This window comes from Schistocerca nitens, chromosome 10 (genome assembly GCF_023898315.1).
Source record: "Schistocerca nitens isolate TAMUIC-IGC-003100 chromosome 10, iqSchNite1.1, whole genome shotgun sequence".
In the NCBI taxonomy this organism is placed as follows: Eukaryota; Metazoa; Arthropoda; class Insecta; order Orthoptera; family Acrididae; genus Schistocerca; species Schistocerca nitens.
This window is the reverse complement of record NC_064623.1, coordinates 48,588,906-48,606,128: the sequence shown is the minus strand read 5'-3', so window position 1 is coordinate 48,606,128 and position 17,223 is coordinate 48,588,906. Positions and strand designations below refer to the sequence as shown.

Below are 17,223 nucleotides of genomic sequence, written 5' to 3'. Positions count from 1 at the left end.
AAATGAGAAAGAAATCAGTGGAAGTGGCAGAGAGACAGTGGCATTCCTCCGACATGTTAGGAGCGCAGTTTGGAATAAAGGCGTCCCACAAAAAGCAAAGAAGTAATATATAGCATTTACTACATTCCGTTGCTGACCTATGCATCTGAAACGTGGGCAATGAAGAAAGGAAATGTAAGCAGATTAGAGGCAGGTAAAATGAAGTTCCTCAGTAATAGGACAGGAGTAACAAGGAGGAAGAGGACGAGGAATGAAAGATAAGGGGAATAGTGACTTTGGAAACTTTGCAGAGCAGGATAGCAACATGACGGCTAAGATGGTATGAGCATTTAAAGAGTATAGGAAACAATAGGATTCCCAAGAAGGCACATGAAATGCATGTGTAAAGGAAACTACCAAGAGGAAGACCAAGGAATAGAGGGCTGAAAGGTGTCGAGGAGTATGTTAAAAATAAAAGGCAAGACAGGAGCAGGGTGAACAAAGAATAGAGTGGGAAAACAGGACTAAATCTGGAGGCTTATGTTCCAAACAGACCCAGGTTGGGACTGAAAACTATTCAAGATCATGATGACGACGATACCAACGGCAAAAGAGGTACTTTGTAAGCAGAGGAGAGTTTTCAGCTGCAGTATGAACAAAGATTTGAGGGAAACATTGATGACGTACTTTGTTGGGTTTTCCTCTTGTGTGCTACTGGAAATTGGAACGCGAGGAAGAAAGATAGCGCAAGACTGCCGTCTTGTTGGCGAGGCGGATAATGCAAAAAAATAAGCTGTATGTAAAGGGTAGAATATGGAGGGGCACTGAGAAGCGTAGGAGACCAGAGTTGTTGAGTATGAGAAAAAGACGGAAAACTAATAGGGGGTCTTATAAAGACAGGTTTAGAAGCGTATGTGGAGCACAGAGGAGGCGAGGAAGGAAGAGATTTGAGATACTGGACCATATGCTGGAAGGCAGCGCACGCAGTAGTTTTAAGAAGGAAGAATTGGACCGCCATAACAGGAGACACAAACAACTTGGTAACATAGCAGGAAACTGGTGATGAGAATTTCTTCGTGCGAGCATTCTCAAAAAAATAAGAGTGTTGTACAAGACTCGGGAAACTTTGCTTTCAATGGGACGTGATTGTGGAGTTACGCCACACGTATTTCTTGAGACATTTGTCGGAGAATAATCACCAACAAACATAGAGGTACGAACTAAAAAAATTTTTGAGGGGAAGCGTCTAACCTATAGAACTTGTTTTCATTAGGGGGTATTTTCATACTGCTGCGGTTATTTGATTCGAATTCTGTACAGATATTGTCCAAATTAAACGCGTGTTTTATGAAACAGTTGAGTGACATCTCTTGCGGCACAGTGAAACACGAGCATCAGACCTCTCGAACATTTACTTAGTTACGTCCGTAGACAATCGAGTCTACGTTATTTATTGACTAGGAAGGAAAATGACAAAGAACATGAAAAGAGCAGTCTCTAGCGCCATTCACTGCTGAGGAAACTGGCGCGTGGCAGCCGTCGGACCCTGCAGGGCTACCGGCAGGTTGGAGCCCTCTTTTCTTTGGCTGCAGACCGCGTTCGGCAGTGTGGCCGGACGTGGCGACTGGAACTTCCTCTGAGCGGGATCCGCCGTGTGGCAGCCCTCTTCAGATGGGTGCAGCCGGCGGCAGCACGCAGGGCCGAAGCCGCTGCGTCCTCAGCTCGCAGTAGAACTTGCGGACGCACACCAGCGACAACACGTCCACACCTGCACAAAGGAATCCGTCACTACTGTGTGAAGTACGACCTGCAGAAAACACACTGGCCTCACCAAAGTCAACACTACGCTACAGCATAATACACTACTGGCCATAAAAGTTGCTACACCAAGAAGAATTGCAGATGATAAACGGGTATTCATTGGACAAATACGTTATACTAGAACTGACATGGGATTACATTTTCACGCAATTTGGGTGCATAGATCCTGAGAAATCAGTACCCAGAACAACCACCTCTGGCCGTAATGACGACCTTGATACGCCTGGGCATTGAGTCAAACAGAGCTTGGATGGCGAGTACAGGTACAGCTGCCCATGCAGCTTCAACACGATACCACAGTTCATCGAGAGTGTTGACTGGCGTATTGTGACGAGCCAGTTGCTCGGCCACCATTGACCAGACGTTTTCATCGGGAGAGAGATCTAGAGAATGTGCTGGCCAGGGCAGAAGTCGAACATTTTCTGTATCCAGAAAGGCCCGTACGGGACCTGCAACATGCGGTCGTGCATTATCCTGCTGAAATGTAGGATTTCGCAGGGATCGAATGAAGGGTAGGGCCACGAGTCGTAACACATCTGAAATGTAACGTCAACTGTTCAAAGTGCCGTCAATGCGAACAAGAGGTGACCGAGACGTGTAACCAATGGCACCCCATACTATCACGCCTGGTGATACGCCAGTATGGCGATGACGAATACACGCTTCCAATGTACGTTCACCGCGATGTCGCCAAACACTGGTGCGACCATCGTGATGCTGTAAACAGAACCTGGATTCATCCGAAAAAATGGCGCTTTGCCATTCGTGCACCCAGGTTCGTCGTCGAGCACAACATCGCAGGCGCTCCTGTGTGTGATGCAGCGTCAAGGATAACCGCAGCCGTGGTCTCCGAGCTGATAGTCCATGGTACTGCAAACGTCGTCGAACTGTTCGTGCAGATGGTTGTTGTCTTTCAAACGTCCCCATCTGTTGACTCAGGGATCGAGACGTGGCTGCATGATCCGTTATAGCCATGCGGATAAGATGCCCGTCATCTCGACTGCTAGTGATACGAGGCCGTTGGGATCCATCACGGCGTTCCGTATTACCCTCCTGAACCCACCGATTCTATATTCTGCTAACAGTCATTGGATCTCGACCAACGCGAGCAGCAATGTCGCGATACAATAAACCGCAATCGCGATAGGCTACAATCCGACCTTTATCAAAGTCGGAAACGCGATGGTACGCATTTCTCCTCCTTACACGAGGCATCACAACAACGTTTTACCAGGTAACGCCGGTCAACTGAAATTTGTGCATGAGAAATCGGTTGGAAAGTTTTCTCTTGTCATCACGTATTAGGTGTCGTCACCGCGCGGCAACCCAGTGTGAATGCAATGAAAAGCTAATCATTTGTATATCACAGCATCTGCTTCCTGTCGGTTAAATTTTGCGTCTGTAGCACGTCATCTTCGCAGTGTAGCAATTTTAATGGCCAGTAGTGTATCTGTAATAATGAAAAAACCTTTTAGAAACAAATGGGAGACTGAGTGGCAGAGAACAAAAAGTGGGGGACATGCAGTTTCCCTACAATACGCCAACGTCTAACGATTAATTTGCCGCTATTGCCGAACTTTAGACCCGACTTAACAGGCCACAGAAAACTGAAAGCCTAATACACGGTGCCGTCACAGTAATGTGTAAAACCACTCGCAGAGGTAGATGGCAGCACTAGCAGTGGAGGGTATTTGAAGCGTGTCGGGGAACGTGGAAAACAGTGCAGTCTCGTAATGCGGTAACCTAGCTATTCATCTGATTTCCAAAAGGGCAAGAGTGGAAGCATTTCTTTGCGGCCGAGCTGTTCTAGGCGCTTCATTCCGGAACCGCGCTGCTGCTACGGTCGCAGGTTCTAATCCTGCCTTGGACATGGATGTGTGTGATGTCCTTAAGTTAGTTAGGTTTAAGTAGTCCTAGGGGACTGATGACTTCACCAGTTAAGTCCCATAGTGCTCAGAGCCACTTGAACCAAAGTCTGACGTCAGTTCCGGCAGAGTTCGCTGCCTGTTCTGTTTTGCCAGTCTGACCAACCTACGACGTTCGACATTTCTAATGATGGGTGGCCACCCAACCCCACGCCGTCTGGACTTGGATTCACCTCGGTTTCGGCACGTATTGAAGACACTCATCACAGCATTCCCGGAACACCCGACGTGTCGTGCAGTTTCCGAAACGGCCTTGCCGAGGCTCTGGGCCATCACAATCTGCCCTCTGTCAGACTCAGATAGATGGCTCGCCTTACCCATTCTGCACACGGACAGCACGCTCACTGGTACTACATGCACCGTTCCTGTGCCTGACTAGCAGTCATTCCTTGCCAGGTGACGAAGCAATCGTCTTCACGGGTTTATATAGATCAGGGCTTCACAACATACGTGCTCGCGGAGCAAGCTGTGAGCAGCAAGGCGCGAGCACGGAGCAGCGCGAGCACGCTACCCCCACTACCGGACCAGAGCGGAGAGTGGGGAGAGTCACGTGGTGCACACAACAGCTGCCGCCAGTCAATGTAAATCCGCGGCTACCTGCACGGATATCACTCACGAATTATTACTGCGACAAATGAAACAAATAAAGGAGAATGTACACGTGCCACATAATTTTACTAGCTTAGTGTATGCCTCTACCATCTGTAGACACTGAGACTAAAGAATTCCACGACAATCCTATATTTTCAACACTTTCTTCAATACTACTTAAAATATCACCTCTGGTTGTAGTGTTCTTCATGGCTACTACATCGAGGAGCTCCTCCCTCACCTGAAGATCTCTATTAACACCTCTAATAAATATGGCAAGCTGCGCTGTTCCAGTGATATCAACACTTTCGTCCAGAGCTAGAGAATACGCCATAAAATCTTAACAGATATTTGCAAGCTGGCTCTGGACGTCGTCTGCCATGTCCTGTATGCGACGCATAATGGTCATGTTAGATAATAGCACAATCCGAAACTGTTCAACTTGAGATGGACACAAATGTTCCGCTGCAACTACCAAACATTATTTTATTAAATCGCCATCAGTGAAGGGGCGCAGGGATTTTGCTAAAAGCAAAGCAGTTTTGTAACTCACTCTGAGAGCTGCCTCAGTTGATTTTTCTTCGTCGTCCAGATCTTCTTCGGATAGCTTCCTTTTAAGTTGAATAACTTCCTGTGCACGATCTGGTCCATCACATTTTCCACGTCCTTTAGCCTTTCGCGTGGTACGACATATAATGTCGCTGCAAATTAAATTTCGTAAAAGAATTCAGCGTTTTGTGACATACTAAACATTTTGCAACACCATCTTTTTCTGTAAACAGATAAAATTCCTCCCAATTGGGGTTGAACTGCGAAAGCATGGTTGGGGTTACACAATGGCGACTTGATTCTTAACCAGCGAAGTGACTTGTTAGAGCTGATCGTAGTACTTTAAACGTTAAACACTCGGCGCGAATTCAATAGACGCGCAGCGGCCCTATTCAAACTTGCGCGCGCATTTCCCCTCCCTCCCCTACCTCCCTACTCCGCGACGTTGCACCTGCTCGCGAGCACGTGCCTGAGCAGACGCGAGTACTCGCGCTCAAACCCGGGCAGTTGTTAAGCCCTGATATAGATAGTGTGTAGATGGCCATAATGTTCTCGCTGGTCAGAGTAAACATGACAGAATCTTAGAAGGGCTGGGTAGGAGGCGAGAGGGAGGGAAAGAAAAGAAAGATCCCTTCTGGAAGCAATCCACCAAGCTGTGGCTATACCATTAAGAACTTCCATGAAGTTTAGAAAGTAGGACATGAAGTACAGGCGGAAACAAAACTGGAGAGCAGGTTGTGAGTGGCGCTTGGATAGCTAAGTCGGCAGAGCACTTGCCCGCGAGAGGAAGGGCCCCAGGTTCGAGTCGCACTCCGTCACATGTTGGTAATACGCAAGGAAGTTCCAGTCAGCGCACACTCAGCTGCAGAGGGTAAAGATTCATTCTGGACTTCCAATAAGTTTGCCGAGGTAACACATGAAATATTGCGCTGTTTGACTAGCTTGGAAACGACTATCTGTGAACGTAATATTTCGAGCTTCGCTAAGATTTCCGCGATTTGCGAACTACCTTCCATCATTCGATTTTGTTTAGACAGCCATTCGGCCTCCGCTCCGTGGTTTGGTTCCGCGAAAATAGACCGTGCTGGAGCGGGTCTGTTTTCAGCACTCCTGCTGATCCGCAAAGAGCTTCTGAAAGTAATGTCGCGTAACGACGAAAGAAATACGGGATATCGCTGCACGCTGGGTGCTCCTTAAATAAGTCGGAGGTTTTCGGTCTTAGCAGCCAGACTCGCACCTTGAACTGCCAGAGCGCAGCGCTGCAGTATTCGGACGATTCGTGAATGCGCGCGTGGACATTGGTGTGGCAGTAATGCTCATGTGTAGTCACAACGTGTTACTAGCCACAAACGCCATAATTAAGCAAGTTATAAAATCGGTGCGTGCTATCTCCACTACGGGTATTTCACTTTTCGCCACGATTTTGAACACAGTTCTGCAGATCATGCCCTGCGAGCGAGTAAATGCTGTTTCTTTCAATGATTTCCCCGACGCGCTTTTACCCAGAATATACTCATGCAGTATTTTATAATAAGGGCACATAGCTACTTCCAAAAACCTCTAAACATAATTTCAAAAGTTTTTTTTCGCTGCCAGCCGGGGTGGCCGAGCGGTTCTATGCGCTTCAGTCTGGAACTGCGCGACTGCTACGGTCGCAGGTTCGAATCCTGCCTCGGGAATAGCTGTGTGTGATGTCCTTAGGTTAGTTAGGTTTAAGTAGTTCTAAGTACTAGGGGACTGATGACCTCAGATGTTAAGTCCCATAGTGCTCAGTGCCATTTGAACCATTTTTTTTCTCACTTGCACGTTTAACGTCAGTGTTTAACACGTTAACACGTTATAAAGTTATCTATTTAATACGTGGGATTTCGATTCTTGAAAGAATCGTCGGTTTAGTGGTGTATACTGTTGAATGCAAGACGCTACTACACCACTGTCCATCGAAATTACTACAGTAAGAATTGGAAATAACGAAATTTTACTGTAGGTAAACTTATGCAGTATTTATTTTCAACAATTCTTGAGGAAACATACACTGGTCACAATTTTGCAGCTGTAGTAAATTTTATGAAATTTATTCGCAACTGCGGAATATTTCTAACTAGCTAAATTATATATGAAGATATTACCTGTTGGTGATACTTGAAAATTTGTGTCGGGACTCGAATCCGTATTTCTTACTTGTCCCGAGTCGCGAATGGTCGCTTTAGCCACTTCCTAAAATCGTGCTCGGACAGCCAATGTGGTTAAAGCAACAGCTCGCTACATGCAGCAAATTTGAGTTCGATTCTTGGTATGGCACAAATTTTCAGTGTCACAAATAAATAATATCTGCATACCTAATGATGTTAATGTCATAAAGATTACGCAATTGCCTAAAAATTTCATAGAAGTTACACAGTACAGTAGAGAGAGCCCATGGTCCAATTTGTGTGTAAATCAGGCAAATTATATGTTCCAGAGACATATCACGCCTCCACTTTATGTGTGATGCTGAATACAGGTCGGAACAAGGAATCAAAATTTGTACCAAGTACAGGATTCGTACCCAGGTCTCCTTGCGCGCTACGCAGATGGGCTAACCACTGAAACACTCTTGACTAACACAACTCCTTTGATTGAACTAGCACATCTCCCTCTCAGCCTTGGTACAAATTTTAATTCATTGCTTCGGTCTGTATTCATTATCATAGATCTGTATGTGAATTTTGGGATATACAGAATGTGATATTTAGAGGTGCCATCTCTCACAGCAACAGTGCTTCTAACCTGACTAGTCAGTGAGTCTAGCTGAGATTGGATGACAGGCACAGGTACATAACTCCATGCTGCTTCAGCGCCATATCAGAGCCTTTCAACCATAGTAGCTAGTGGGAGGCGGCATGCCAGTCTCTCAGCAACCCATTGTCAGATATTGTCATTAAGGGGCTCCGGAAAGGCTCAAAATCATGAAAAGTTCAATTTTTACTTTTTTGCGTTTTCTGAATCTGCAGACTATTACCTTTTAATAGATATATAATTTATTCAATTCCGAAGACTACAACTATTTTTAAATTTTTTTTTTGAAATGTGTTCTACATGGGCGTGACCCACTGTGGCGCTGTTAAACTTGTGTCAAATGGTGTTATTATTAACGTCCGTGTTCATCAGGTACATTTTAGTGATGTGAGATAAAGTATGTGTTGTGGCTAACCTGTGATGGTTCAATATATATCGCTGGTGTGATTGTCGATTGTTTCATGTTTATTTACTCTGTCGTTATCTCGAAAATATTCGTAATTATTTCTGTTTCTTGAGTCTCTGTTGTGTTGAAGTATAATAATGAGTAAAAGTAAAGTTATTAGAAATCCTCTGAAGGCTTTTAAGAAAAGGAGAAATGTTGGAAAGCCAAATGTATTTAGAAATATGGGAATGAAGATAGGTTCTAACATGGTACGAGCGATGCTTGCTTTAGACAAGGAACGCCTTCGGGCTGCAGACAGGGCTGTAAAGAGTCTAGAAATACAAGCAAGAGTAAACAGGAGGAGGAACAAGAGGAAGCTGGAGGAGGAGTTTGCAGAGGATGAAGATAATCCATCCTATGGACCTGGAATGCACTAAAAAGTTAATCCAATCTTTGTCGCTCGATTCCCAAAACTTTTATTTTCTCATACTAATTACATGTTTTCTAAGGATCTTCCAAACATATTTGTTTCAAACTTTCAGTAAATGTTTCACAGTACCTTCTGCATAATTTAACACAGCCTTTTTCCAAAAAACTGTATATTTTTGAATATATAAATAAAAAATTGCAAAAAAATGTTGTGAATTTTCATTACAATTGAAAAAAAATCATCTTTAATAACTGAACTAAAATTTTTTAAAATCCCTGTGTTAAGTTGTAGCCAATATTCCAATAAATAATCTGTAAAAAGTTCAACTTCCTACCTCAAATACTTTGTGAGGAAAGACCTAATTTATAAGCGTTATTTTAACATTGCAAGTATAGGGCGTTCCGGAGCCCCTTAAATGAGACACCTGAAGAATGTAGTGGGTAGGGAAACAGTCTAATAACTCCTTACATTAGGACAGCACTTAGGAAAGAAGGAGGTAATTAGAGATGGAGCACAAGCTCGGATTATTCCAAGATGGGGAACCATTCTGGCATTAACCAGGAGTGATTTAGTCAAATCACGCAGCACCCAAATCTACAAGCTCTGAACCGTCGTCCTGTCGAATGAGAGTCAGTTGCACTAACCATTGTGACCTCTTGCTGGGTTCGTTTCACCCTGTTAAAACGTAATGTGACAAAGACTTTGAAGATATTGCACAGGCACTAGCGTCAACAAAAATGTAATGGGTGCTGTCCAGATCACATGCTGTGGAATCAGATATGATGCATGTTTACTCATTCGCACCCTATACCAAAACACCAAGTACTGGCCTGGTATGGCAGTGAAAGATGCAGTCTGGAAACGATCGTTCTACTTCACTCGTGGATTCATACATTGTGATGCTGTACCACAGAACTGCGACTCATCTGAAAAGACATTCCTGTGTCCAGGGTTTTCGTTCTGCTGCTGGTGCTCCAACATCGTCGCACGGTACCCGTGGACACTTGTCTTGCTGCAAACTGTTTACTGAGTCGAGGTATCTATTGTGGCTGTACGACCCTGCTCGGTCTAGTGAACAATATGACTGTCCTCTCGTGCGCTAGTCGGGTGGGGTGGTTGAAACCCTGCATGGTGTTGAGTATGTCCCTCCAAATCTCATTGATTCTGTATGCTCATGGCAGTCTTGATATCCTGATAAAGACAAGTGCCTGTGTAGTGGAACTAGTAATGCAGCGTCATAGAATTCTGACACATTCTGATAGACAAATTTTCTTCTTCTTAGACGAAGGGTAACATGATCAGAAACAAATAACAATTAAATGCCATCTGAAGAGGAACCCGCTGCATAATTTTATATTACTTACAAAATGCGGTTGAAATTACACCGATTCACTTTGCATGATTGCACTAAAACGCTGTTCGTACTCATATCCAAGCTTGCGTTACATTTCATACCAGTTGGAATTTTTATGAATGCCACCTTCACGGTGTTTACTCATTCGCACCCTGTACCAAAACACCAAGTACTGGCCAGGTATGAAAGTGACAGATGCAGTGTGGAAACAGTCGTTCTATTTCACTCCTGGATTCATACACTGTGATGCTGTACCACAGAACTGCGACTCATCTGAAAAGACATTTCTGTGTCCAGCGTTTTCATTCTGCTGCTGGTGCTCCAACGTCGTCGCACAGTACCCGTGGGCACTTGTCTTGCAGCAAACGAACTCATTTACTGAGTCGAGGCACCTGTTGTGGCTGTACGACACTGCACGGTCGAGCGAACAATATGACTATCCTCTCATGCGCTAGTCGCGCAGGGCCGTTGAAACCCTGTATGGCGTTGAGTATGGCCTTCCAAAGCTCATTGATTCTGTATGCATATGGCAGTCGTGGAATCCTGATCAAGACGAGCAGCTGTGCAGTGGAAGTATTAACTGCAGTGTCATCGAATTCTGACACATTCTGATAGACAAATTTTCTTCTTCTTACATAAAGCGTAACATGGTCAGAAACAAATAACAATTAAATGCCATCTGAAGAGAAACCTGGTGCATAATTTTATATAACGTACAAAACGCAGTTGGAATTACACTGATTCAGTTTGCATGATTGCACTAAAACGCTGTTCATACTCATATCCAAGTGTGTGGTATATTTCGTGCTAGTTGGAATTTTTTTTCGCATGGTGTTTTAATGGCCAGTGGTGTAATAACGACCAAAGTAGTTTTGACAAGTTACGTCATAGTAGTCTCAGCCAGCGTGGAACGATGTATCACTACTTTTAGCAGGCAACACAACTTCCAGGAGAGGGAAATCGAATTTTGGAGACCATTTGTCGCTGTTGTGTTCACACATTAAGTCCTGAAACAGTTTTGCTACTTCATCCATTTCTTCATTTAGTAAGCACCAAGGCTGTTTCTTTTCAGTTAAATATTTGAGGTAGACAACTTCATGCTCCATCTAGTATTTCTACTGCTCCTTGACTGCATAAAAAGTCACTCCATGCATATTATCTGAAAATTTTTAAAAACTGGACATAACCTCACAATCCAAGAATACAAAATTGTTAAGGCTTTCGTGGCCACTTGTTGACAAACTGCCTATTGGCTTCTGTCTCGGGTTCTTCGGCCGACGTTCATCTAATGATTTTTCTGACGTTTCGCCAGCACGAGTGGCTGGCATTGTCAAAGCTTCACCTCCAGTTCACCACCGGCAATGGAGGGTGAAGCTTTGACAATGCCAGCCACTCGTGCTGGCGAAACGTCAGAAAAATCATTAGATGAACGTCGGCCGAAGAACCCGAGACAGAAGCCAATAGGCAATCCAAGAATGTTTGAAAATCTTTTGTGCGTTTACATGGCATCGGAAATTCATTACGGAAGTCTATATTTGGAAGCTGGAATTACAGGAACAACTTGGGACAGTATAGATACATTGGTTTGTGGATTCTGGTTTTGGGAGCCCCGTATATGGTTCAAATGGCTCTGAGTACTATGGGACTCAACTGCTGAGGTCATAAGTCCCCTAGAACTTAGAACTACTTAAACCTAACTAACCTAAGGACAACACGCACATCCATGCCCGAGGCAGGATTCGAACCTGCGACCGTAGCGGTCGCGCGGTTCCAGACTGTAGCGCCAGAACCGCTCGGCCACCAGCGGCCGGCAGCCCCGTATAGACACAGTGTATGTAGCACTCACCGAGATACAAGATGGCGGACACAGGCAGCGCTACGGCAGCGCCGCGCATGGTGAGTGTGCCAGGCATGGCGAACTCCATGGCCGGCCGGTCTTGGAGGAGCACCACCTCCACAGCCACCGCCTGCATCGCTGCCACGCCCACCACCAGCGCACCCCCAAACAGGAACACCTGCAGCACTCGCTCCAGCTCCTGGCAACACCACGTAGCTCACTGAAACCATCGCACTCAGTCTCAAAGCTGTACAACACGTGCCGCGTATACGGTTACTCATAAATACCTCCATGGTTACAGAATTGGACGCTGCATCTACATCTACATCCAAACTTCGCAAGCCACCTGACGGTGTGTGGCGGAGGGTACTTTGAGTACCTCTATCGGTTCTCCCTTCTTTTCCAGTCTCGTATTGTTCGTGGAAAGAAGGATTGTCGGTATGCTTCTGTGTGGGCTCTAATCTCTCTGATTTTATCCTCATGGTCTCTTCGCGAGATATTCGTAGGAGGGAGCAATATACTGCTTGACTCTTCGGTGAAGGTAAGTTCTCGAAACTTTAACAAAAGCCCGTACCGAGCTACTGAGCGTCTCTCCTGCAGAGTCTTCCACTGGAGTTTATCTATCCTCTCCGTAACGCTTTCGCGATTACTAAATGATCCTGTAACGAAGCTCGCTGCTCTCAGTTGGATCTTCTCTATCTCTTCTATCAACCCTATCTGTTACGGATCCCACACTGCTGAGCAGTATTCAAGCAGTGGGCGAACAAGCGTACTGTAACCGACTACCTTTGTTTTCGAATGGCATTTCCTTAGGATTCTTCCAATGAATCTCAGTCTGGCATCTGCTTTACCGACGATTAATTTTATATGATCATCCCATTTTAAATCACTCCTAATGCGTACTCCCAGATAATTTATGGAATTAACTGCTTGCAGTTGCAGACCTGCTATTTTGTAGCTAAATGGTAAGGGATCTATCTTTCTATGTATTCGCAGCACGTTACACTTGTCTACATTGAGATTAAATTGCCATTCCCTGCACCATGCGTCAATTCGCTGCAGATCCTCCTGCATTTCAGTACAATTTTCCATTGTTACAACCTCTCGATATATCACAGCATCATCCGCAAAAAGCCTCAGTGAACTTCCTATGTAGTCCACAAGGTCATTTATGTATATTGTGAATAGCAACGGTCCTATGACACTCCCCTGCGGCACACCTGAAATCACTCTTACTTCGGAAGACTTCTGTCCATTGAGAATGACATGCTGCGTTCTGTTATCTAGGAACTCTTCAATCCAATCACACAATTGGTCTGATAGTCCCAATGCTCTTACTTTGTTCATTAAACGACTGTGGGGAACTGTATCGAACGCCTTGCGGAAGTCAAGAAACACGGCATCTACCTGTGAACCCGTGTCTATGGCCCTCTGAGTCTCGTGGACGAATAGCGCGTGTTGGGTTTCACACGATCGTCTTTTTCGAAACCCATGCTGATTCCTACAGAGTAGATTTCTAGTCTCCAGAAAAGTCATTATACTCGAACATAATACGTGTTCCAAAATTCTACAACTGATCGACGTTAGAGATATAGGTCTATAGTTCTCCATGGTTACAGAATTGGACTGTGTCGAAATTACAATACATGCCGAAAATACACAAACATCAGTGGTTCGAGAATCTCTCCTAGTTTTGTAACGATATACACTCCTTGGTGTAGTTAACACCAGGTGCATGCATATCAGAACAAGAGAGCAAATCATTCACTCCATATTGCCACACTTAATTAGTTTATGCCTGTAGATAGGTTACCCATTGAACAGATTTCCAAAGTGGAAATGATGTGACGCCTTCCCAGGCAATTCATGTCAGCAACTTTAATGAAATGCACGCACATATTGATGCATGCCACGTGATAAACAATGCCCATGTTGGGCACCTGTAATGTGCATTAAAAACTTGGAGAGATTCACTATCCATTGCTATCTACACTCCTGGAAATGGAAAAAAGAACACATTGACACCGGTGTGTCAGACCCACCATACTTGTTCCGGACACTGCGAGAGGGCTGTACAAGCAATGATCACACGCACGGCACAGCGGACACACCAGGAACCGCGGTGTTGGCCGTCGAATGGCGCTAGCTGCGCAGCATTTGTGCACCGCCGCCGTCAGTGTCAGCCAGTTTGCCGTGGCATACGGAGCTCCATCGCACTCTTTAACACTGGTAGCATGCCGCGACAGCGTGGACGTGAACCGTATGTGCAGTTGACGGACTTTGAGCGAGGGCGTATAGTGGGCATGCGGGAGGCCGGGTGGACGTACCGCCGAATTGCTCAACACGTGGGGCGTGAGGTCTCCACAGTACATCGATGTTGTCGCCAGTGGTCGGCGGAAGGTGCACGTGCCCGTCGACCTGGGACCGGACCGCAGCGACGCACGGATGCACGCCAAGACCGTAGGATCCTACGCAGTGCCGTAGGGGACCGCACCGCCACTTCCCAGCAAATTAGGGACACTGTTGCTCCTGGGGTATCGGCGAGGACCATTCGCAACCGTCTCCATGAAGCTGGGCTACGGTCCCGCACACCGTTAGGCCGTCTTCCGCTCACGCCCCAACATCGTGCAGCCCGCCTCCAGTGGTGTCGCGACAGGCGTGAATGGAGGGACGAATGGAGACGTGTCGTCTTCAGCGATGAGAGTCGCTTCTGCCTTGGTGCCAATGATGGTCGTATGCGTGTTTGGCGCCGTGCAGGTGAGCGCCACAATCAGGACTGCATACGACCGAGGCACACAGGGCCAACACCCGGCATCATGGTGTGGGGAGTGATCTCCTACACTGGTACACTGGCCGTACACCACTGGTGATCGTCGAGGGGACACTGAATAGTGCACGGTACATCCAAACCGTCATCGAACCCATCGTTCTACCATTCCTAGACCGGCAAGGGAACTTGCTGTTCCAACAGGACAATGCACGTCCGCATGTATCCCGTGCCACCCAACGTGCTCTAGAAGGTGTAAGTCAACTACCCTGGCCAGCAAGATCTCCGGATCTGTCCCCCATCGAGCATGTTTGGGACTGGATGAAGCGTCGTCTCACGCGGTCTGCACGTCCAGCACGAACGCTGGTCCAACTGAGGCGCCAGGTGGAAATGGCATGGCAAGCCGTTCCACAGGACTACATCCAGCATCTCTACGATCGTCTCCATGGGAGAATAGCAGCCTGCATTGCTGCGAAAGGTGGATATACACTGTACTAGTGCCGACATTGTGCATGCTCTGTTGCCTGTGTCTATGTGCCTGTGGTTCTGTCAGTGTGATCATGTGATGTATCTGACCCCAGGAATGTGTCAATAAAGTTTCCCCTTCCTGGGACAATGAATTCACGGTGTTCTTATTTCAATTTCCAGGAGTGTATTTTCGATGTGTCTTGTAGTTTTTTTGTACTCAGCCTTTGAAACACAGGAAGTACTTACGAATAAACCTGTGTTCCTGAGAAAATTGAAATTGTGGCATCAGCTGCAATCGAGCACTGAAATAAATTCTGTGGAGACAAGTGACAATTTTTGTCCGACCGGGAGTCGAACTCTGGTTTCCCGTTTTACTCGAGTGATCGCCTTAACAGCTTTGGCTACCCGAGCGTGCTTCTTGTTCAAACAAAATTCCCAGTTTGTCACACACAAATTCTGTAGTGCCCCCCCTCCCCCGCCCCCCCCCCCCCCCCCCCGTCCATCACCCTAACTGCTCGCAGCTTCATGCTGATTCCTGCGAGAGATTGGATAAAGGCATCTGCGCTGAATGCTCAGTTGCCGTCAAGGCACATACATTCTTTTCTATGTATAATGCTTCTTCTTTTGGACATTTCCAAAAGAACAGGTACCACACAGACAATGAAAACCTGTGTTCAGTTGGGCACGTAAGTCTAGCACTCTCCTAAAATAATCTTGTTGTAGTAGTAGACATCAGCCCAAAAGCCGGTTTAATGAGTTTATCTGTCATGAAATACTATCTGAGGTCTGTCAAGCCACCAGTGTTTAACATCCAATGGCAAGTTATCTGGAAGTACTCTTACTTAACGCCATGTGTTCCTTTAGCACCAACTGTGACTGAGGAACTGAATCGCATACATTCCTGACACCAGTCAACGGACTCAGGTCACACATAAACAGAATCGCTCGCATATTAAATCACTTCACTCCTGCATTTGCCATCATATGCATATATTTGTGTCGTGGGTGCCCAGAACTGCTACAAGCTACTTGAAGTTTCCGCATGGAAGTCTGTTGGAACCCTTGCTGTTCATGTTGTGTATTAATAACGTTACAGACAGTATTAGTAATAACCTCGCAGATGATGTAGTTGTCTGTAATGAAGTACTGCCTGAAAAAAATCGGCACAAATATTCAGTGAGATTTTGATTAGATTTCAAACTTAGGCAAACTTTTGTAATTTTCTTCAAATGTTCAGAAAGGTAAAATTAACATAGTATCTTGTGAATGCAATACCAATAGGTGTAACAGTTTGTAGGTATATAAATGGAACGATCCATACGCTCAGTCATAGGTACAGCAGATGGCAGACTTTGGTACCTTGGTAAGACACAAGGAAAATGCAGTCACTCTACAATGGAAGTTACTTGCAAAACACTCGTGCGACCTATTTTAAAATACTGCTCTCATTTTGGGGAGTCATACAAAATAGGTTGAATAGGGGATATTACAAAGAAGGGCTCCAAAAATGGTCACAACTTCGTTTCTCTCACAGGAGATCATCATGGAAATGCTGAAAAAACCTGAATTGGAAGATGGTTGAAGATACACCTGCGAAAACTTCGAGTTTTAAGAACTGGTGTTAAGTGAAGAAATAGAGATTTTATTCAGCCCCTTTATAAAGTTCCCATAGGGCCGTGAAGGAAACATTAATTGCAGTGGGCACGGCAGTACATAACCAATTAATTCTTCATGTGCTCTATTCGCGAGTGGAACGGAGAGTAAGTGGTGCAATGCTAAGTACCCTTTGCCATGTACCTCACAGTGTATGTGGACGTAGATGCAACTGCCCACGCTTGCCGGACTTGTGAAAGTCTTTGTCATTGACGTATGACTACTGCACTCCAAATATGTTGGAACCCGTATAAATCTTGGTCTGCCTCTATTTTTACCAATCACACTTCCCAGCGTCAGTAAATTACGTGTTCCTAGCGCCTTATTGAACAGTAAGGCATGTTGTCCTAATAAACCGTACGTAGTGTTCGTCAGACGTTCGAAATATAATGTGTACTTCCCTAATACTTCCATAAGGTTACCATAAAATAGCTTCCTCGCTAGGAGTCAACCAGTGAAGGGAATCAGAGAGTCTAACCACGTCACCAGACAGAAAACTAAGCTGCTGCTAGATATCCCGATGCCTGCAAAGGTTGAGGCAGCCCCCGGAAACGATCTGCCCTACCCTGTTTAGAGATCAGTCCTCCTAGGACGGGTGTCTCCCATAGCAAGACCAATGTACAGATATCTGGCATCCTTCCATCTGTTCTGCGAGTATGGGATTAAACAAGATCAGGTAAATGGTG

The 17,223-nt window shown here is 45.6% G+C and overlaps 1 protein-coding gene across 1 annotated transcript in view; it reads right to left on the bottom strand.

The window, feature by feature from the left end:
• Positions 1-1,389: 1,389 nt before the first annotated feature.
• LOC126209849 (uncharacterized) overlaps positions 1,390-17,223 on the bottom strand; it is a 50,879-nt gene continuing 35,045 nt past the window's right edge. Inside the window, exons 5-6 of the mRNA XM_049938977.1 lie at positions 11,659-11,848; positions 1,390-1,747 (exon numbers count right to left, since the gene is read on the bottom strand). Of these exons, the coding sequence (XP_049794934.1) occupies positions 1,647-1,747; positions 11,659-11,848 (291 nt within the window). The 3' untranslated portion in view covers positions 1,390-1,646. The remainder of the gene's footprint in view (positions 1,748-11,658; positions 11,849-17,223) is intronic.